Source organism: Halichoerus grypus, chromosome 7, assembly GCF_964656455.1.
Source record: "Halichoerus grypus chromosome 7, mHalGry1.hap1.1, whole genome shotgun sequence".
Lineage (NCBI taxonomy): Eukaryota > Metazoa > Chordata > Mammalia > Carnivora > Phocidae > Halichoerus > Halichoerus grypus.
Window position 1 is genome coordinate 55927765 of NC_135718.1, and position 24135 is coordinate 55951899.

A 24135-nucleotide genomic window follows, 5' to 3' on the forward strand; every position below is an offset into this window, starting at 1 on the left:
TACTGTGATAATATTCTTTTTTTAAAGAATTAAACTATAAAGCCCTACAATCTCAGAATAAACATATACCTTTGTTCACTTTTGTAACAAGGAATAGAGGGTTCATTATAGGTAGCTTGGCACTGGCAATACCACTTCAAGATAATTTACTTATCACTGACCAATCTAAAAGAATCTTAAGGAATTATACCTTATGAACCCACCAAAAATATACCCAAATGACTATCAAATTTTTCACAACTATTGTGCCTCAATAATTAAACATGCAATCAGTAAGACTCTCTCAAAACTATTCAGAAGGTAAATAGTGATACAAGCTATATTTCAAAAAGAGGAAACCTAGCTCAAATATATATCATAAAAAATTTAGGATACAGTCCAATGTTCTAGACTTAAGGAAGAATTGTCACTTGAACATGAACCAAAGCAGTAAATATTCTACCCAAGGATTAAAAAAATCTGAGTAAGTACGTTTTAAGAATTTCTCTATTTATCTTGTAATAATCTACATAGTCCCACTTGTCTTAAGAAATGCTTCAAAAATGGGGCACCTGGGTGGCTCAGCTGGTTAAGTGTCTGCCTTTGGCTCAGGTCATGATCCCAGGGTTCTGGGATCAAGCCCTGCATCAGGCTCCCTGTTCAGGGGGTGAGTCTGCTTCTCCCTCTCCCTCGGCCCCTCCTCCTGCTCATGCTCTCTCCCTCTCTCTCTCAAATGAATAAATAAAATCTTAAAAAAAAAAAAAAAAAGCCTCAAAAACTCTCCAAAAAACTTTTAGCAGATAGCAATTAATTTTAACTTTAAAATGTATATGCTACAAGAGTCCCCAAACAATTCAATGGGGAATGAATATTCTTTTTAACAACAGTGCTGAAACAACTGAATATCAACATACAAAAGAATGAAGTTGGATCCCTACCTCACGCCATATACAAACTTGAAATGGATCAAAGACTTAAATGTAAGAGGCACAATTACAAAATTCTCAGAAGAAAACAGAGGTGTAAATCTTCACTGCTTTGGATGGACAATGGTTTCTTAGATAACACCAATGCATGAGCAACCAAACAAAAAAATAGATAAATCGGGACTTCATCAAAATTTAAAACTTTAGTGCTTCAAAGACACCATCAAGAAAGTGAAGACCAAAAAAAAAAACAGAAAAGAAAGAAAGAAAGAAAAAAAAAGAAAGTGAAGGCAATTCAGAGAACAGGAGAAAATGTCTGTGAAATATAACTGATAATGGACTTGTATCCAGCATATATAAAGAACTCTTGCAACTCACAATAAAAAGACAACCAAATAAAAAAAGGTCAAAGGATATGAACAGACTTTTCTCCAAAGATTTCTCTAGCAATAAGCACGTGAAAAGGTGCTCAGTATTAGTCGTTAGGGAAATGCAAACCAAAACCATAATGAGATACCACTTCACACCCACTAAAATGGCCATAATAAAAAAAATATATTTTTTATATATTTTTTTAATTATATATATATATTTTATATATATATTTATAATAAAAAATATATATTAAGTGCTGCCAAGAAACTGAAGAAACTGGAACCCACATACATTGCTGGAAAGAATGTAAAATAGTGCAGCTGCTTTAGATAAGATTGGCGGTTCCTCTAAAAGTTAAACACAAAGTTAACATATGACCCAGCAATTCCACTCCTACATATACACCCAAGAGATATGGAAACATATATTCACACAAAAACTTGTGCACAAGTGTATAGCATTATTAATAACAGTCAAAAAGTAGAAACCCAACCGTCTGCAACTGATGAACAGATAAAGGAAATGTGGTATATCCATATTCCACATGGATATATATTGGAATATTAGTTAATCATAAGAAAGGATGGTTTGATACATACTATATGAACAAACCTTGAAAACATTATGCTAAAGGAAATAAGTCAGACACAAAAGGACAAATCTTATATGACCACCTTTAAGAAATAACTAGAACAGTCAAATTTACAGAAAAACAAAGTGGACCAGAGGTACCCAGGGACTGGGAGAAAAAGGAAATGGGTAGTTACTATTTAACGGGGACAAAGTTTCTGTGTGGGTGATGCATAAATTTTGGAAATAGTGGTGATGGTTGTACAACCTTGTGAATGTAATTAATGCCACTGAACTGTACACTTAAAAATGGTTAAAATGGCAAATTTTATTATATATATTTTTTACCAATTTTTTTGAAAGGAATGAACCTTTAAAGTATCCGCTAAGTGAAAGGAGCCAAACAGAAAAGGCTATATACTGTATGATTCCATTTATATAAAATGTCCAGAATAGGCCAATCCATACAGAAAGAAATCAGATTTGTAGATTAGTGGTTGCTAGGTGTCTCAGTTCATTCAGGTTGCTGTCACAAAATACTGTATACAGGGTGGCTTATAAACAACAGAAATTTACTGCTCACAGTTCAGGAGGCTGGGAAGTTGAAGATCAGTGTGCCAGCAGATGTGGTGAGAGCTCTCTTTCTGGTTCACAGATGGCTATGTTCACTGTGTTCTTACATGGCTGAAGGTAAGGGAGATAAGAGCACTAATCCCATTCTTGAGGGCTCTGTCCTCATGACCTAATCATGTCCCAAAGGTCCCATCTCCAAATACCATCACACTGAGGATTAGGTTTCAACACACAAATTTTATGAAGGCACAAATATTCAGTCTATGGCACTAAGGAAGTAAATGCTAATGGTATGGTGTTTCTTTTGGGGTGATGAAATGTTATGGGATTAGTGGGCACAAATGAACTACTGGGACTTCATCAAGATAAAAAGCTTTTGCACAGCACAGGAAACAATCAACACAACCAAAAGACAACGGACAGAATGGGAGAAGATATTTGCAAATGACATATCAGATAAAGGGCTAGTATCCAAAATCTATAAAGAACTTATCAAACTCAATACCCAAGGAACAAATAATCCAATCAAGAAATGGGCAGAAGACATGAACAGACATTTCTGCAAAGAAGACAGCCAAATGGCCAATAGACACGTGAAAAAGTGCTCAACATCACTCGGCATTAGGGAAATACAAATCAAAATCTCAATGAGATACCACCTCATACCAGTCAGAATGGCTAAAATTAACAAGTCAGGAAATGACAGATGTTGGCGAGGATGTGGAGAAAGGGGAACCCTCCTACATTGTTGGTGGGAATGCAAACTGGTGCAGCCACTCTGGAAAACAGTATGGAGGTTCCTCAAAAAGTTGAAAACAGTGGGCGCCTGGGTGGCTCAGTCAGTTAAGCGTCTGCCTTTGGCTCAGGTCATGAACCCAGGCTCTTGGGATCAAGTCCCACATCGGGCTTCTTGCTCAGTGGGGAGCCTGCTTCTTCCTCTGCCCCTGCCTACCACTCCCCCTGCTCTCACTCTCTCTCTCTCTGACAAATAAATAAAATCTTTAAAAAAAAAAAAAGTTGAAAATAGAGCTACCCTACGCCCCAGCAATTGCAGTACTGGGTATTTACCCCAAAGATACAAATGTAGTGATCCAAAGGGGCACGTGCACCCCGATATTTATAGCAGCAATGTCCACAATAGCCAAACTATGGAAAGAGCCTAGATGTCCATCAACAGATGAATGGATAAAGAAGAGGTGGTATATATATACAATGGAACATTATGCAGCCATCAAAAAAATGAAATCCTGCCATTTGCAATGATGTGGATAGAACTAGAGGGTATTATGCTAAGCGAAATAAGTCAATCAGAGAAAGACAATTATCATATGATCTCACTGATATGTGGAATTTGAGAAACAAGACAGAGGATCATAGGGGAAAGGAGGGAAAAATGAATCAAGACGAAACCAGAGAGGGAGATAAACCGTAAGAGACTTTTAAACTCAGGAAACAAACTGAGGGTTGCTGGAGTGAAGGGGGGCGGGAGGGATGGGGTGGCTGGGTGATGGACATTGGGGAGGGTATGTGCTATGGTGAGTGCTGTGAATTGTGGAAAAAATAAATAAAATAAAAAAAATAAAAAGTAGGCAGAAGATCTGAACAGGCACCTCACTAAAGAAGATATACACTTGGCAAATAAACATAGAAAAGATGTTCAACATCGTATTACCAACTACACACCTATTAAAATGGACCAAATCCGGAATGCTAACAACACCAAATGTTGGCAAGGATGTGGAGCCATAGGAAGTCTCAGTCATTGCTGAAGGAATGCAAAATAGTAGCATTACACTGGAAGACAGTTTGGCAGTTTCTTAGAGAGCTAAAGATAGGCTTACCATACAATCCAGCAAGCACACTGCTAGGTATTCATCCAAAGGGGTTGAAAACTTATGCCTATAAAAAACCTACACACAGATGTTTACAGTAGCTTCATTCATAATTGCCAAAACTTGGAAGCAACCAAGATGTCCTTCAGTAGGTAAACGGATAAATAAACTGTGGTACATCTTGATAATGGAATATTATTCAACACTAAAGAGAAATGAGCTATAAAGCTGTAAAGACACAGAGGAACCTTAAATGTGTATTACTAAGTGAAAGAAGCCAGTATGAAGAGGCTAGATACTGTATGATTCCAACTACATGACATTCTGCAAAAAGCAAAACTATGGAAACAATATAAAGGTCAGCGGTTTGGCAGGCAAGACAGGAAAGATGAACAGGCAGAACAAAGAGGATTTTTAGGGCAATGAAAATACCTTGTACGATATTATAATGATGGACATATGTCATTATACATTTGTCCAAACCCACAGAATAACAACACCAAGAGTGAACCCTCAGGTAAACTACGGACTGGGTGATTATGATGTGTCAATGTAAGTTCACCCTTGGTAAAAACTGTGCCTTCTGACAAATGAGATCGATAATGGGAGAGGCTATGCATGTGTAGGGGCAGGAGGCATATAGGAAATACCTGTACTTCCCTCTCTATTTTATTATAAACCGAAAACTGCTCTAAAAAAATAATCCTTTAAAAAAAAAAAAGATCTGGAAAAAAAAGTGTGCAGACAGAAATTCACATGTCAAGAATATCATAAAAGGAATTTATCCTTGCTTTGGTTGGGATGTCAGACTCTCAGAACTTCAAAATTATATCTAAGGTATGAAGGATTTTTATGCAAAGACACTATAATGCGAAACCAAATTTGGAAACCAATTATTCAGTCCAACTTCCCTAATTTTAAAGTGAGATCCACAAAGTTAAATGACTGCCCAGAGTTACCTACCAAGTCAGGGGTAAAGTCAAGACTAGATCTTCCAACTCTAACCCAATGATCTTTTTATTATACTCAGATATTTCAGAAAGCCTAGACTTGTTCTTAGAGAACATGCTGGGTCACAGGTAACCAATGCTTGTTTTCCTCTTTCTTTAAAGCTTTCTTTTCAAAGTACTCATAAATCACCTATTTAATAACCTATTCTAAAGGTATGCCAGGAATCAATTTTTTTTTTTTTTAAAGATTTTATTTATTTATTTGAGAGAGAGAGACTGAGAGAGAGAGCACATGAAAGGGGGGAGGGTCGGGAGGTTCAGAGGGAGAAGCAGACTCCCTGCCGAGCAGGGAGCCCGATGCGGGACTCGATCCAGGGACTCCAGGATCATGACCTGAGCCGAAGGCAGTCGCTTAACCAACTGAGCCACCCAGGCGCCCCTGCCAGGAATCAATATTAATAGCAGTTACAACACTTGCAAAAAAGAGAAAACCAAACATCATGTACCCCCCTGATAAAAAAAACACACCACCACATATACTCTTGCCAAAAGAATTGAACTTGACTCTGATCAAGCTTCTAGAAACAGCTACCAATTTACAGGCAACAACTGTATCACGAGTATGCAATCACAGAGAACTCTATAGTTTGAGTGTCTCAGGTTCTTCAAAGTATGAGAAAAGAAAGGCATGAAGAGGGAATGTGAGATTAAAAGAGATTTAAAAGCCGTATTAATCTGTTTAAGGGAGCAAGACTAAACAATTAAGAAACACAAGGAACTTTATTATTATAAAAGTCAGCATAGTGATTTCTTTTGTGAGGAAGAGGCTATGTTTGGGATCAGACACAGGGGTAGTTGGCAAAGTTCTCCTTGAATAGTGATTACAAGAAAACATGCCTTATGATTATTTATTTGTTTTGTGGTTTTCAATATGTGTTTTATTTTACAATAAAAGGTTAAAAATGAAAAAAATTTCAGGTCAATAAATAATCAGATTCCAGATACAGTATCTTTTGAGCAACAGAAAATATTTATCTATAAATTATCATTTTTTAAAATGTAATCTATAGTTATTGATTAGGACTACATATGACGTCTAGCAATTCCAAAAATGTAATCTGAAGGTGCACTATTTTCTATAAACCACACTGAAGTAGCTTTTATTCCCCTTATTCCCCTTCTATTCCCATCTTCCTTTATTTGTCCTAAAAACATCAGCCACAAACTCCTAACTAGACCAGATGATATAAGATCACTTTAAACCAGACAGTAATTGTTCCCTACTAGACTTAAAAACAAACAAAAAAGGGGCGCCTGGCTGGCTCAGTCAGTAGAGCACGTGACTTTTTTTTTTTTTTTTTAAGTGGGCTCCACACCTGGCCCAATGCCAGACTTGAATTCACCACACCTAGATCAAGACCTGAGCTGGGGTCAAGAGTCGGATGCCCAACTGACTGAGCCACCCAGGCACCCCTAGAGCACTGGACTCTTAATCTCAGTCAGGGTCGTGAGTTCAAGCCCTACGTTTGGCTTGGAGCCTACTTAAAAAAAAATTATGATTAATGAGTATTAATCATATTCGCTAAGGTATAAGATTACTTTCATACATCACTTGATAAGGAAAAGGGGGAAAAGTGAAACCTTACAGATGGGATCACAAATGTACCTGACCATGCACATATACATTCCAAACGTACAATAAGTCCTCTACAGAGTACCAAGGAATGAGATCAACAGACACAATGGTAGTAGTGCAGAGAGATAAGCTATAAAGAATGAAACATTTAAAGGTATACTAAAGAGTTATCGCCAATCTAACTCAACTTAATGTATAAAAGGAGAAACAAACTCTGAGTGGATCACAGCCCCATTGGAAAAAGTGAAGCAAAACAGATGCATAGTCACAAACACAAAATTCTGCTTGCAATTTTAGACTCTGCCCCTGTAACCCTTCCGGTTTAAGAATCTTTCCTGTAAATGCTCTAATGAATCAAGGATTTTAGCTGACCTTCTAAAAAAAACTTTCCATCTCTAACAAAATCATTGATATTTAGAAAGAGTACAGACAACTTTGATGACTAATTCTAATATCCTACAACTAGGTACTTCTCACAAAGAAAAGATTTACCTTTCCTGAAACAGATTCTCCATCATAAAAAAGATAGTGTTTTTCTACTTTGCCATCTTCAGTTTTCATTTCAGCCATTTTCCTAGTTTCTCCATCATTAAGGACAACATCGATCTCACAGATGGGTCCAAAAAAGCCTCCAAGAAAACTCTGAAATAAAAGGAAAATGCTCATAATTATGTTTTGTCAGTCACTACATTTTGTAATTCAAATCTAATTATCTCTGACCTACAGTTAAACAGACTGCAAATCTGTAAGTACAACATGGAAATAAGAACTTATATCAAATTCTACATCAAAACTAAACAAATTTAGTATAACAATGTACATACAGCTAATACTGTACTGTACATTAAACTTTGTTAAGAGGACAAATTCATATTGTATGTTTTTTACCACAGTTTTTTAAAAGACAAAAAGAAAATTAAAATTTAAACATGCTATGATTTTTTTTTTTTTTTAAAGATTTTTTTATTTATTTGACAGAGAGAGACACAGCGAGAGAGGGAACACAAGCAGGGGGAGTGGGAGAAGGAGAAGCAGGCTTCCCGCGGAGCAGGGAGCCCGATGCGGGGCTCGATCCCAGGACACTGGGATCATGACCTGAGCCGAAGGCAGACACTTAACGACTGAGCCACCCAGGCGCCCCTAAATATGCTATAATTTCAATCATTTCCATAGGTAACCACTCTGAATAATCAATTACTACCATATACCAGAAATCTAAAAAATTAATTCTTAACATCTGGATTTGAAAAGTTACCTTTAGTTATACTTCTATGCTGTTATTTCATATGCAGAACTCATACAATCCAAATTATGTGTACAAATCCAAATGAATTATTACAATGTACTATTTACTATAAAACGTACTGCTATATAGGTCTGAACAGGATGTGTTACGTTGTATAAACCCTTGAAAGAATACTGGCTCTAAAGGAGGAGACTAAATTTCTGTGAATTCTTCCAAAGAAAATGTGTAAGCCTTGTTATGTAAATCCTGAATATGACAGAAATATAAGGGAACAAAGACCAACTGCTTATGAATGCCAAAACACATTAGTTGGTAATAATATGGAATCCATTAGCAATTCCAGTATCAGATACAGTTGTGGATCATTTTTGTCACTAAAGAAAGCTAGTCTTCTAGTCTTTTTTAAAATTTACATCAACAGTCTTCTATACTGTCATCCTACATCCCTTCTTAGTCTGCCCTACACAACCATAGTAATCTCTTAAAAACATAAATCTGATCATTTTCTGTTTAAAATTCTTCAGTGGGCTGGTAAGAGTATAAATTGGAACAACTACTTTAGAAAACAGTTGGTATTACCTGGTAAAGCTGAAGATATACATATCCCATGACCCAGCAATTATACCCTTAGATACCTACCCTAAAGAGAAACTCTTACACACATGAACCAGGAAACAAATGTAAGAATGTTAATATCATTGTTCATAAAGCCCCAAATAGGAAACAATCCAAACATCCATCAACAAGAGAATGGATACATAAATTTTATTCTATATTCATACAGTAGGCAAAGGAATGAGACACAACTATACACAAGGATAACTTTCACACATACTATATAATTCCATTTATTAAAAAGCCAAAAACATGTAGCATACATTATAGCATCAGAAGTCAGGAAGTGGTTAGAAGAAAGCATAGAGGGAGTTTCTGGGGTGCTAATTATGTTGTTTATTTTTATCTGAGCACTTCACACACAGGTTTGTTCACTTTGTGAAAATACATCAAGCTATATACTTATTTGCACTTTTTTGTACTTCAATGAAATGTTATTTTAAACATGTGCACGCGTGTGCCCAAGCGCGTGCACGCGCACGCACACACACAGACACACACACTGTATTCCCTAACGTGGCCTACATATATCTGGCTCTATCCATCTCTCCAGCCACACCAGCCTCAAATTATCCAAGTTAATCAAATTTGCCAGGTTCCTTCTTGTCCTAGACCAAGTATCCTTAACCTAACTAATTCAGCCTCTGAGTCTGTCTGACTCATTTCCATAAAGAGGCCTCCCATACCTTCCTAAATTGAAACCAGAGTCTCCAAATTTAGGCCTCACAACACCATGTAGTTTTATTACTTCATCATTTGTTATAACGTGATTATTCAATACCTGAATCCCTGACTGAACTGTACACTCCATGAGGACAGATACTGTATCCTTTGCTCATCACTGAAGACAATAGCTAGGGGTAGTGTGTGGCATTTAGTAGAAAGCATTCAAATACCTATTGAGTGTTAAATTAATTTTGAATAAAACACATACTGTCCTGATAATAAAAAATAAATGGATACACAAAAGAAATGAGTTAAATCCGGAATATCTGGAAAGACAAGACCTCCCCGAGGAAGTTAGCTTTGGCGCAGTAGCTAAGTCTAGAGCAAGAACTTGCATCAAGCCTCAGTTCTGTCCTCAGGTGGCAGAGTAACAGCAAGCAAGCTAATGATCCTCTTAAAACTCTGCAGGGCACAGGGTGATACTATGATCAAAGTAGACAGTGTTTCCTTAAATTCTGAGCTTGCTTTTTTGTTATTATTAATCCTTTATTAACAAAAAGATTGTAATTTCAAGAAATCAACTCAAAGAATTGCCAGATTTGTACTTCTGACATACTACAAAGACACAGCATTTTTTCCTTTCAACAATGTTTTAATCTTCCCCGGCAACATTACAAATAACAAAGTCAATTTTAACCAGAAAATTAATTTTAATCAGAAAACTATTCTGAATTTAGAATGAAAAACATCAATGATAGGGCGCCTGGGTGGCTCAGTTGGTTAAGCGACTGCCTTCGGCTCAGGTCATGATCCTGGAGTCCTGGGATCGAGTCCCATATCGGGCTCCCTGCTCAGCGGGGAGTCTGCTTCTCCCTCTGCCCCTCCCCCCTCTCATGCTCTATCTCATTCTCTCTCTCAAATAAATAAATAAAATCTTTAAAAAAAAAAAAAAAAAAAAAAAAAAACATCAATGATAGGTCACATGCAATGCCCCTTCCCAGTTAGCTTTCATACTCCAAGTTTTATACTCAAAACTTGCGCAAAATGGTGTATTTTTTCCTAAGGGCTACAGATATGAGAATGTACAGCAGCTCAAAATCAGACTGCTGATATTTACTAATTCTCAACTATGTGCAAACTACAGAGCCAGCCAGGGTAGGGGGAAGCTGCTATGGGAAGAGCAATTCTGAAAGGGTAGAAGACAACAGCCTCATTTAAGATAAAAATAGAAGCAGGAAAATAAAATTTAATTTTCTCATTCCCCCTTAAAACATCCCAGAGATGCTTCTGGGAAAAATGAGATTTGAAAACTATAAAAATTGTTTTATGGATAAAAGGAAATATTATGGTAACTTTTTCCACATATGGATACTTAACACACAGTGCTGAACTTGGGATTTGAAAGCTGATATTAAAAGATCAAGTAATCAGGGACGCCTGGGTGGCTCAGGTCATGATCCCGGGGTCCTGGAATGGAGCCCCAAATCAGGCTCCCTGCTCCACGGGAAGCCTGCTTCTCCCTCTCCCACTCCCCCTGCTTGTGTTCCCTCTCTCGCTGTGTCTCTCTCTGTCAAATAAATAAAATCTTTAAAAAAAATAAAAATAAAAGATCAAGTAATCAAAAATAATAAAATCAAAATTGCCACTAATTAAAGTGGTGTAAAAGAGACTGAAGTCTTATAACACTTCACAATTAACCAATAACATAATTGCAATTAAACAGTCTTATTTTGACACCATAGATAAAAATGAAAAATTCCTAGGCATTAAAAATATGTGAAAGCTATGTGTTATCCTCTATTACTTTCTGTATGCACGAAGTATTTTGTAACTAAAAATTTAAAAAGCAGACTTACTTTTCAACACAATCAAAACACTAAGATGGGGAGAGATCAGAAGGTATTTTTTAAAAGCTTAGTTACAACACATGCCTAATAGGTTGAGTAATAAGCTACAGTACCTTAAAAGGTTAACAGAGAATTTAGCACCAGGTTAACATCCAGTTTTTCACACTAGCACACATCAAAAATGAACTAGTCTTACTAAAAGTCCCAAGAAAACTGTTGATGTCTTACATTTAACAAGTAGACGACAAAGAGAGAAAATATCTGAGAAAAAAGTTTGTCTTTTTTGTTTTCCTTCTAAAAGGAGTTGAAAGAAAAAGATTCCTCTTTTCAAAAGTCTTGCTTTTGAAGTTTTTATTGCAAGATGTGCATCTTTTGTCATTTCAAAGAAAATGTAAAAGAAAACTTAAAATCTTTTTTAAAATTATTCACAAATTATAATAATTCTCCTGATATGTAAAGAGGAAACAAAATACGTAATTGACAGGATGGTGAAGACTAGGAGGTGGAAAGGGAATGAAAACTGTAAAGAAGGTTAGGATACATTAACACAGACTTTTGCTGAAATTACAGAAGAGATATTTTAAAGCGAAAGACTACTCAGTTCTGGCGAAGATAGCTTCAAGTGAGCATTCAGAATATGAGATTTTCCGGAGCATTATTAGACAGTAATATACAAGTCAAAACTCAGGTAGCCTTTAAATAACTAGACTGCAATACACATGACTATTAAAAGATTATAGCATTGTTTTTACAGTTTTCTACTTGTGGCCTAACCTTCATTATCACCTGTAGGTTAATTTAAGATTTTTCATATAATTCATAAACCCCTACTGAGCATTATCATCCAGCAAAATTGCATGTGGATATGTTAAAAGTCAACAAATTTTCTAGCCCTCACTGAAGAAATTTCACTCCTTCCAGTGGATGTAAAGAAATGCAACTCAAGGTGAGTGGAAAGGGAGACTCTCAAAATTTACACAAGCAATGAAACAGCAAATTTTCATGCATAGATTGCATTTATGCCCATTTCAGTGTTATAAAGCTTTACAATTTAGTTTATGTTTGACGAGTAACTTGAAAATAAATTGCTCTTAAACTAATTCTAAAGCTTATTAAAAGTAATTTTTAAAATAAGCAAAAACCTTTTAAGTCTTCTTGGCAAAGTATATTCAATTAAAGAAGACTTCCCTAACTCCCTGACTAGGCAAGGTCTCCCAATACTTGTTAGATTTATCACAACTGTTATTTCCACGTTAAACAAATAATTACACAAATAGATGTTTACCTCCCTCTAGATTGTAAGCTACAAGAGAGCAAGGGCTGTTTCAGTTTTGCTAGTGGCCCCTGGGTACGCCTAAATAATTATTTGTTGCATGAAAAAAAAAAAAAAGGCCCCAAGTTTAAGAATGAATATGCCTGGGTGGGAGGATGGGTTAGCCAGGTGATGGGTATTAAAGAGGGCACATTCTGCATGGAGCACTGGGTGTTATGCACAAACAATAAATCATGGAACACTACATCAAAAACTAATGATGTAATGTATGGTGATTAACATAACAATAAAAAATTTTAAAAAAGAATGAATATGCCTGTCTTTACTTTTCTAATTTTAATCAAATCAACACGCCTTCTGAGTTTAAAATGCATTTATTCAAAACAACTTTTTTTTTTTAAGTAAACGTAGCTTCTCTTAAGCCAAAAGTCTCAAGCAGTTTACTGAACTGGTGAGTTTTGGGAAAGCTGATAGTATCAGGAGAGCACACAGCAGGCGCTCAACGTATGCTTGCTAAATGAAACGAATAGCATAAAGTGAGCCAAATGAGATCCAATCTAGAGGAGATGGCCAACACAAAGTTAAACGCATCGTGCCCACGCCTGTGCTTCCCACGAACTGGTTAGAGTACTCTGACTTCCCTCCCTTCTCTGTTCCCTAGGCCATTTCAACATCCCAAAGCGTTAAGTTTCGAGAAAATGGCTTGGGGAAGGAAATGAGAGCCAGAGCTTAAACTAGCGGGCACAAAACCAGTGTGTTTTGAATTAAAGACGTCCCCACGTCAATGTCCTTTTCTCTCCCGTTCTACAAGTGTCAACATCAAGGCTGAACTGGGGTCAAGATATCGCCGAATGTCACCACATCGAGATAAAAACAAAACAAAAACGCGGAGTTTATCAATCCCGTGACACACTGGAAGAGAGTGACCCAGTCCCTCCCCCCAACCCCAGCCCGGAACTGGGGGACTCCCGGGTCACTCCACCTGAAGGGAAGCAAGGCTGTCCGGAAGGAGCAGAGGGACTGGCTACCTTGGAAGGGGAGGCGGCGCTGAGCCCCCGCACAGGGGGGGTCCGAGTACCCAGCCAGGGCCCCCACAGCCGGTCGAGGAAGGCGGGTAGAGGCTCCGACATGGCCAGGAGAGCGCGCCGCCGCCCGCAGGTGCCCGGGCCTCTGCGAGACCGGGAAGAGGCGGCGCTGCCGCCCGCCCTTCCCCGATCCCGCGGCGGCCAGACAGGCCCAACCCCGCTCCCCGCCCTGCTGGCTGCCCCCCTCCTGCCGTTGCCCTCCGCCCCACCCGCGACACCAAGCCCGCCGTTGGCCGTCCCGCCGCGCGCTCTGACGCCAGGGCTGGAGGCGAGCGCGCGGGCAGCCGCGCACTCACCATTGTCAGCGCCGCCGCCGCGTCCCCACCACCTCACTCCGCTTCCCTCAGAACTCCCAGTCCAGATTCCCTCCGCCCCAGCGCCCGTCACGTGACCTCTAGCCGCTGGCCGCACGTGACCCCTCCCTTCCTTTCCTCTCCTCCCCCTGCTCCAGTCCCCTCCCGGCCTCTTGCCCCGCCCCACTGGCCAGCCTGGCCCTCGAGGAGAGGCAGTTTGGAGGCGGGGCCTCGTGCTCCACCCTATACTCGAGGGGGCGGGGCCACCGAATGCCGTAAAGTGGGAGGGGCCTGAGTGGACGCAGGCTCCTCAGGCCCTCCTCGCCCTCTCTTCGGTCACGTGGGGGGCGGTTCGCTGACGGGCTTCTTTGCCACGCCCAGTTCCTCTTCCCTGTGGAAGTTTGAGTAGCTGGAAAAGAAGGCGGGAGGGTTTGTTCTGCACTGCAGGCGCTCTCCCCGGGTGGGTTACTGGGCAGCCGAGGCGAAGGGGAGCTGTTATCCGCGGCGCTGCTTCCTTAGGCCTTGCAAGGTACATGTTCTCTTCCTCCAGGGAGGAGGCATTCTTCTTTCATCTTTCTGGAACTCTATCCAGCTCCCTCTCCCATGAGAGCTGCTGGGTTTTGAGAATTGTTAGCACTATAGACTCTGAAGAGCCGGCCAGTGGGAAAAATGTGAGAGTGCTACATCCGTTGCTTTGTGAAGTACACGGATATCTGAGCTGTGCTGTCCTGCCAGTACGTGAGGGGGGTGGGGGGCTTCCTAAAACAGGTGATGCAGCTAGCCAGTACTCTGGCTTTGACCGCATCCAGACACTGTGGTGTGAGCCTAGAGGCCCTCCAGATGAATGGGATGCTGTTTAGTTTTTAAAAGCAGTGTTGAACCACCACAATGTATACATGACCAAAGCAGAAAAAAATGATCATCTGAACACACCATCATTATCCCATCATAACAAAACAAAATCAGGTTTGTGAGGCAGGGCCATAAAGCACGTAGAAAATTTTAAAAGGCTTGAAAATAGAGCATGGTCTCTAACCACAATAAAATTCACCTAGAGATAACAAAAAGATAGAAAATCCACAAATATATGGTAACTAAGCAACATAGTTCTAAACCTCTATGTCAAAGAAGACAGTGGAAACTTAAAAATAGTTTGAACTAGAAGAAAATTATAATAGAATTTATGGGATACAGCTGAAGTAGTATTTACAGGGACATCTGTAGCTTTCAATGCATATATTTGAAAAGAAGAGTTTTAAAATCAGCAGTGTAAGTTCACATCAGGAAATAAAATCATACTACCATGTGGAGGGGAGCAGGGGGTATATGGGAACTGTACTTCCCACTCAACTTTGCTGTGAACTTAAAACTTCTCTAAAATAATAAAAAAAATTAAAAGCCCTCACGTAGGTGGTTACATTATCTTCAAACAAAGGTGCCATGACAAATCAATGGGGAAAGGACAGTCTTCTCAACAAATGGTGCTGGGAAAACAATATCCACTTGCAGAAGAATGAAGTTGGACCCTTATGTTACACCATATACAAAAATTCACTCAAAATGGGTTTAAGACCTAAAACTATAAAACTTGTAGGAGAAAACATAGGGGGAAAATCTTTGGACTTGGCAATGATTTCAACAAAAATGACAGACATAGCACAGGCAACAAAAGCAAAGATAGACAAATGGAACTGTATCAAACTTAAAAACTTTTCTTCATCAAAGGACACAACAGAGTGGAAGGGAAACCTATGGAAAGGGAGAAAATATTTGCAAATCATATATCTGATAAGATATCCAGAATATATGTTACTCCTTCAACTCAATATATATTCTTAATATCTAGAATATATGAAGAATGACTACAACAATAACAAAAAATCAAATAACCCAGTTAAACAGTGGGAAAAGGACTTGTACAAACATTTCTCCAAAGATGATATACAAATGCCCAATAAGCATATGAAAAGATACTCAACATTCGGATAAATGCAAATCAAAACCACAAGGTAGCATCTCACACCTATTAGGATGGTTACTATTAACAACAACAACAAAAAATAATAACAAGTGTGAGTGAGGATGTGGAGAAATTGGAACCTTTGTGCACTGTTGGTGGGATTGCAAGATGGTGAGCCCCCTATGGAAAACAGTATGGAGGTTCTTCAAAAAATTGAGAATAGAACTGTCATGACCCAACAATCTCACTTCTGGCTATATATCCAAAAGAATTGAAAGTAGGGTCTCAGAAATATTTGCATATTCACATTCATAGCACATATGAACACTCATGTTCATTCATAACAGCCAAGAGGTAGAAGGAACCCAAATGTTCACGGACAGATAAATGGAATATTAATCCATCTTCAAAAGGAAAGAAATCCTGTCACACACTAGAACATAAATGAACCTTGAGGACACTGTGCTAAGTGAAATAGGCCAGTCACAAAAAGACAAATACCATATGATTCCACTTATATGAGGTACCTAAGTCAAATTCATAGACACAGAAAATAGAATGGTGGTTACCAGAAGCTGGGGGAAAGGGAAAAGAGAAGTTACTATTTAATAGATACAGAGTTTCAGATTTGCCAGATGGAAATGTTCTGGAGATCTGTCTCACAGCAATGTGAATATACTTAACCGCTACCGAACTGCACACTTAAAAATGGTTAAGATGGTAAATTTTATGTGTTCTTTACCACAATAAAAAAAATTAAGTGCAGAGTAGAAAGAAGGAAGACAAAGATAAGAACAGAAGTCAATGGAATAGAAATAGGCAAGCAATAGAGAAGATCAAGAAATGCAATAGTTGGAGGCCAAGGAAAGGAGGCAAGTCAAGGACTTCCTCCTGGGGAGAGAGCTTGGATTCGGGAGGCTGCGCTGGGCCTGTTGGACTAGGCGTCCACGCGTGGGAGAGTTCAGTCATGTCTGTACATATGGTGATGCGCGCCTTGTGCAAGAACAAGACGCTTTGCTACGGAGTCCCCATGCTGTTACTGATTGTTGGAGGTTCTTTTGGTCTTTGTGAATTTTCACAAATCCACTATGATGCTGTGAAAATTAAGATTGATCCTGAATTAGAAAAAAAACTGAAAATGAATAAAGTATCATTGGAATCAGAGTATGAGAAAATAAAGGACTCTGCTTTTGATGACTGGAAGAATATTCAACGACCCAGACCTTGGGAAGATCCTGACCTCCTCCAAGGACGAAATCCAGAAATTCTTAAGACTAAGACAACTTGACTCAGTTGATTCTTTTCTTTCTTTCTTTCTTTCTTTTTTAACAAAAATGTTATCAACTGGGGCGCCTGGGTGGCTCAGTTGGTTAAGCGACTGCCTTCGGCTCAGGTCATGATCCTGGAGTCCCTGGATCGAGTCCCGCATCGGGCTCCCTGCTCGGCAGGGAGTCTGCTTCTCCCTCTGACCCTCCCCCCTCTCATGTGCTCTCTCTCTCTCTCTCTCTCTCATTCTCTCTCTCAAATAAATTAAAAAAAAAAATCTTTAAAAAAAAAATGTTACCAACTGGAATTCCCACTACATATTCGGTGGGAAGAAAATTTCAGACCTGCAGAAGCTTGGATGTGAGTAACGTGATGACATAATCTTGATAAAAAGTCACAGTAACATCAGGCAGTGATTTTATGTCAAACCTATGTAGGAAAATAATAACGATCACAGGCTGATGAGAGTTTTGGTTTTACTTATAATACCTCACATGACATACTAATCAGTCTCCAAAGTGTCACCTGATGATTGTATTGATATGATTAAAACATCTTAAGAAAAAAAAAAAAAATGCAATAGTTGGTTCTTTAAAAAGATTAATAACGTTGATAAGCCCCTGGCAATACTAATCAAGAAAATAAGAGAAAATGTAAATTAACAATATTAGGAATGGGAAAGAAGACATCACTTCAAATCCTACAGACATCAAAAGGATAATAGAGAAATATATGAACAACTTTCATGCCAGTAAGTTTGACAACTTAGGGGAAATGGACACCTTCCATTAAAACAACTTTCTGAGGGGTGCCTGGGTGGGTCAGTCGGTTAAGCATCTGGCTCTTGGTTTCTGCTCAGGTCGTGATCTCATGGGTTGTGGGATCAATCCCCATATCGGGCTCCACGCTCAGCAGGCTGCTTGAAGAATCTCTCCTCTGCCCCTCCCCCCACTTGTGTGCATTCTCTCTCTCTCAAATAAATAAATGGATCTTTAAAAAAACTTTCTGAAATGAACATAAGAGGAAATACAAAATCTGAACATCTTACATCAATGAAATTGAACAGAAAATTTAAAATCTTCCCACCCCAAAACTCCTGTAGGCTACAGAATTCACTGGTGAGTTCTACCAAAATGTAAGGAAGAAATAATACCAACGCTGAGCAAGGAGCCCCATGTGGGCCTCGATCCCAGGACTCTGGAATCATGACCTGAGCTGAAGGCAAACGCTTAACCAACTGAGCCACCCAGGCGCCCCAATCTACACAAACTTTTTAAGAGAATATAGGAGGAGAGAACACTTGCCAACTCCTTTTCTGAGGCCAGCATAACCCTGATACCAAAACCTGCAAGGACATTACAGGAAAGAAAACTGCATATCAATATCCTTCATTAACTTAGCTGCAAAAATCCTAAACCAAGTTTATAAGGCAGAAATTTCTGTAAAATCCGTGATCTGTGGGTTGGCCCCACACTAGTTAAATGTGTTGGTTTGTGTACCTATAAAATTCCTATTTAGTGGAGTGGGACAACACCTTTATATATGTTTTAAAGTTCATCTCTGGGGGCACCTGGGTGGCTCAGTCAGTTAAATGTCTGCCTTCGGCTCAGGTCGTGATCCCAGGGTCCTGGGATGGAACCCCACACTGGGCTCCCTGCTCAGCAGGGAGCCTTCTCCATTTCCCTTTCCCTCTCCCTCCGCCACAACCCCTGATTGTGCTTCCTCTCTCTCTCTCTCCCTCTCTCTCTAATAAAATCGTTAAAAAATAAAGTTCATCCCTGTTATTGTTGATGCTCAAATCAGCATTAAAATATAGATAAAGTGAAATGAAATGAAAATAAATGAAACTTTTAGTCTAAGGCTGCAAAGAAAGCAGGGATAAATCTAAGGAGAAGGAATGTGTTTTATGTTTTCCCCTTCTAAGTAGTGTATCTATAGATAGATAGATAGATAGATAGATAGATAGATGATAGATAGATAGATAGATGATAGATAGATCAATCAAATAATTGAGAGTATTTCCTGGAGCCAGATATTTGGATTCTGGGATCCAAACAGGGATCCAAATATTTGTTCATTAAACATATACTTATTGAGTGCTCACTAAATGGCAGGTATTGTTTTAAGCTGTGGAGATAGAGTCAATTAGAAAAGAAGAAGAAGAGGAAGAGGAGGAGGAAGAGAGAGGAGGAGGAGGAAGTTGTTCTTGTCCGCAAGGAGCTTATATTGTAGTGTAGAAAAAGTAATTAAATATAATATTTTCAATTAGAAGAAAGCACTAAAAAGAAATAAACATGGTGACATGAGTGGAAAAGAGCTATTTTTAGATAGGGCGGTGGGAAAGTGACATTTAAACTGAAATCTGAAAGGAGGAGTCACCTATTAGAAGAACTGAAGGAAGAGGTCCATCCCAGGCAGAACAGTGAATGCTAAGGTCCTGAGCCAGGAAAAAGCTTAGTTCTTTCCAGGAATGGGAAGGCAGTGTAGCCGAAACCTAATAAATGACAGGGACAATAATACAGGAAGAAGAGCAGTTAGAGAACAGTTGGGTATAAGGAGATCTACAGATGTTGCTCTCCTCTCTAGATCCAAGGAGGATTGTAGGGTCAGAATTTTAAAGCAGCATTTTCTGATTTAGCCTGTGTACCTTCACAACCTTGAGGAGAACTGTTGTCTTCCATCTTCATTCCAACAGAGGACTCTGTTTATTCCCTTTGAATAGTCTCTCTTCCTTACCAGATTTAGGGAAGGAACCAAAAGCTACAACTTCATCCCATGCCTCTGACCAACTGCAATACCTAAAATCCAGTAAACCCACAATACATATTTTTTTAAAGATTTTATTTATTTGTCAGAGAGAGAGAGAGAGCACAAGCAGGGGGATCAGCAGAGGGAGAGGGAGAAACAGGCTCTCTGCTGATCAGGGAGCCCAACGCGGGGCTCGAATCCAGGACCCTGGGATCATGACCTGAGCCGAAGGCAGGCGCTTAAGCGACTGAGCCACCCAGGCGCCCCTGACTTAATTTTTAATTAGAGCTGTAGATCTACCTGGAGATCAACTAGTCCAACTCTTATTAGGATCAAAAGACTATACAACTTATTAATGGAGAAGAGCTAGTGTCCTGACTCCCACTCCAGTTCTAGACTCCCCACTTGACATTAGTAAGAGTATAGTCAAAGTACATTTAATAAGTCAGATAGAACCTGGATGGGGTCCAGTGATTTCTAAATTTCTAAAAGCTATTTTAAAGCCATATTAGGTATTATTCATAACTGTACTGACACTGGTATTGTCATTTGAACTGTGAGAAGAAAATCATAACAATGCAAGTCTTCATGAAATAAGACATTATTAATGAAAGAGGAAGATGATTTTTTTTTTTTACTTAAATTCGCCTGTTACCTTGACTGTTCTTCTGGTTCCCACCTACTCTTGTCTGGGAGCCTAAATATCAACACATCAAAGAGAATAAATGAAAGAAAAGTAGCAGCAGCAAAGAAATACTGGTGAAGCCAAGTATAAATAAGAGCTGGCAAAAGAAAACAAAAACAAAACAAAACAAAAAGCTGGCAACGAAGGTCACACCAGAGGTCAGTTTATACTAATGACTTGTTCTACTGATCAAAACCCAGTAACTGTGCTATTATAATAAATGCAAGGAGCAACGGAACTGTTGAGCAAGTTATTTATTTATTTATCTATCTCCCTATCTACTTATTTGGCAAGCCAGAATATTAAAGCTAGATGGTAAGAAGTACAGTGTTTTGCCAGGCAAGGACCGTGACATCTCTAAATTTGCCCTTTGCAAGAAAAAAAGACGTGGGGAAAATGTGAGTAACTTACAAGCATTGACTTTCATAAACAAAAGTACCAGGTTTAGGTAAAAAAGTACTAGGTAAGAAGATAATTTAAGTTTTTATCTACCTATCAGGAACCACTTAGGAGAAAAATAGCTCTTTATTGAAATTTATGAAGACTAAAAAGTCATAGTAATAACTGTGACAGTGTAAAGGAGCAACTCTTTGCAGAGTTGACAGCCAAAGCTAAGTAAAGAGAATCAAGTACAAAGACACTAGAAGAATGAAAAAAATTAAAATTAAATTATGCTGGGTATAAAAACACTTTTTTTCTCAACTTAGAAGATAGATATACATTCAAATGGAATATATTTAAATATATTTATAGGATATATATGTAGAAAATACATATAGAATATATAAATCTATTCTCTTTAACTTTAGCCAGTACAGCTGTAATCATGGTAAATACTCTTTTTTTCCTTTTTTGAGTTGCCATTGTCAATGGCAAGTGTTTCTCTCAAAATATATAGTTCTTTTCTTGAATGTATTCACACTTAATGTTTTATCTCACTGTTCCCTTTTCTTGTTTTATTGAGATATAATTTATATACAGTGAAATGTGCAAGCCTCAAAATAAATAAATCTTCAATATTAGCCATTGTTATAAATGTGTGGTTATCTCATTGTAGTTTTAGTTTGCATTTTCCTGATGATTAACGTCAAGCACTTTTTCATGTGTTTATGGGCCATATGTATACCTCCTTTTGTGAAGTGTCTGTTAAGACTTTGCCAATCTTTTATTGGAATGTTTATCTTATGGGGTTCTAGTTTATTAAATATTTTGGATACATGTCCCATATCAGATATATTAATTGCAAATATTTTCTCCCAGTCTATAGCTTGCCTACTTATTTTCTTAATGTTTTTGAATGATTTGAGAATTTTGGCTTTTACATTTAGGTATGTGATCCATCTCAAAGTTTGCAAATAACATGAGGTAGGATTTGAGGGATTATTTATGTCCACATGGTTCTAGCACCATATGTTGAAGATAATTTTTTTGCCTCATTAAATTGCTTTGGTGTCTTTGTCAAAAATCTATTAACTATAGAATTATGGATCTATTTCTCAAGTTTTTATTCTGTTTCATTGACTATTAGTCTATCTTTATACAATACTACATTGTCTGGATTACTATAGCTTTATTGTAAGCCTTGAAGTGAGGAAGTGTAATTACTCCAACTTAGTTCTTTTTCTAGAATGTTTTGGTTAAGTTCTTTGTATTTCCTCATAAATTTTGGAATTGTTAATCCACTTCTACAAAAAAACCTACTATGATTTTTATTGAGATTGATAACTCAGTTTGGGGGAAACTGACATCTTAACAATATTGAGCTTTCCAATCCATGAACATGGTATATTTCTCTATTTATTTAGGTCTTCTCCAATTTCTCTCAGCCATGTTTTATAGTTTCCTGTATAGAGGTCTTACACCTCTTTTGTTAAAGTTAGCCCTAAGCATTTATATTTTTGATACTTTTTCAGTGGAATTTAAAGATTTTATTTATTTGACAGAGAGAGAGACAGCGAGAGAGGGAACACAAGCAGGGGGAGTGAGAGAGGAAGAAACAGGCTCCAGTGGAGCAGGGAGCCTGATGCAGGGCTTGATCCTAGGACTCTGGGATCATGACCTAAGCCAAAGGCAGACGTTTAATGGCTGAGCCACCCAGTCACCCCTTAATTGAAATTTTTAAATTTCATTTTCTAATTCTTTAATGCTTATGTGTGTTTGTGTGTGTATATGGTTTTCTTGTGTGTGTGTGTGTGTGTGTGTGTGTGTGTGTGTATGGTTTTCTATATTGACTTGTATCTTGCAACCTTGCTAAATTTCTTTGATGATTTCCTCTCATCTCTTTTCTGTCCCCACTCTTCCTGGATCTTCTATTAGTCATATATTGGGCTTAGTGGACTGATTGTTTCATTTTCATATTTTTTCTTTCCTATTTTCCACCTATCTGGTTTTGTTGTTCTTGTTCTCTTTTCTAGGGGATTTCCCCCCAATTTTATGTTCCAACACCTATAGTTTTTTTATTGCTGTGTTATGGTAGCCAGCTTCTAAGATGCCCCCCAAAGATCCATACCTCTACGTAGTCTCTTCTCAAATTCTTCAAGGTTTTTCTGTATGCCCAACATAAAAAGGTGGAAGTGGTAGTGTGTGACTTGCAAGGCTGCTTCTGACTTATGCTCTCTTAGATCATTCACTCTGAGAGAAGTCAGCAGCCATGTCATGTAGCCCAATGGGGAGGTCCACATAGTGAGGGATTGAGGCCTCCTGTGAACAGCTAGCACTAACTTTCCAACCATGTGAGTGAGCCATCTTGGAAAGCTGATCCTCCACCCCAGTCAAATCTTCAGATGACTGCCACCCAAGCTAACATCCTAACTGCAATCTTATGAAAAGACAACCCCCGCCCCCTCACCGCGGGGTTTAGACCAGAACTACCTAGGTAATCCACTCCCAGATTTCTAATCCACAAAAACTATGAAATAATTAAAGTTTATTGTTGTTTTAAACCAATAAGTTTTGAGGTAATTTATTAACAGCAATAATTAACTAAAAGATACTATTTTGTTTTTAATTCCCAAGAGCTCTTTCTTATTCTCTGAAAGTTTCATTTTATTAGCGTTTTGTCCTTGTGAAGATAAAAAAATAAAACATCCAGTAATCAACATATAAACATTTAAAATGTAGATTTGTGCATAAATCATTGAGGTTAATTTCCTCTGTAACAAATCACATATCAACTAGCAGCATGATTGTGATAGTAAAGTTCCAAGTTTCTATGGACCAATGAATGATAAATGATAAATCATACTATACCATTATAAGCTGGAAACATAACTGATAAGACTTAAGTCCAAAAATAATCATTGGTTTAATGCAGTGGTTCTCAAAAAGAGGGGTTATTTCTCCCTAATGGGCATTTGCCAATATCTGGAGACATTTTTTTTTTTTTAAGATTTTATTTATTTATTTGACAGAGAGAGACACAGCGAGAGAGGGAACACAAGCAGGGGGAGTGGGAGAGAGAGAGAAGCAGGCTTCCCGTGGAGCCGGGAGCCCAATGCGGGGCTTGATCCCAGGACCCTGGGATCATGACCTGAGCCGAAGGCAGACGCTTAACAACTGAGCCACCCAGGCGCCCCTGGAGACATTTTTGATTGTCAGGTCTGTAGGAGTG

The 24135-nt window shown here is 38.5% G+C and overlaps 1 protein-coding gene and 1 pseudogene across 4 annotated transcripts in view; one reads left to right on the top strand and one right to left on the bottom strand.

Annotated features, from left to right (window-relative positions):
* Positions 1–13996, bottom strand: part of VPS26A (VPS26 retromer complex component A) — a 31601-nt gene extending 17605 nt beyond the window's left edge. Inside the window, exons 1-2 of one of the 4 annotated variants that reach the window (XM_036113816.2) lie at positions 13870–13996; positions 7334–7483 (exon numbers count right to left, since the gene is read on the bottom strand). In XM_036113816.2, coding sequence (XP_035969709.1) covers positions 7334–7483; positions 13870–13872 — 153 coding nt within the window. In that variant the 5' untranslated portion in view covers positions 13873–13996. Of the gene's footprint in view, positions 1–2433; positions 2535–7333; positions 7484–13516; positions 13694–13869 lie in introns of those variants that run through there. The other 3 variants (XM_036113815.2, XM_036113817.2, XM_036113818.2) reach the window with 3 other exon arrangements.
* A 2711-nt stretch (positions 13997–16707) lies between these two features.
* LOC118549431 (cytochrome c oxidase assembly protein COX16 homolog, mitochondrial pseudogene) lies at positions 16708–17169 on the top strand (annotated as a pseudogene).
* The last annotated feature ends 6966 nt before the right edge of the window (positions 17170–24135 follow it).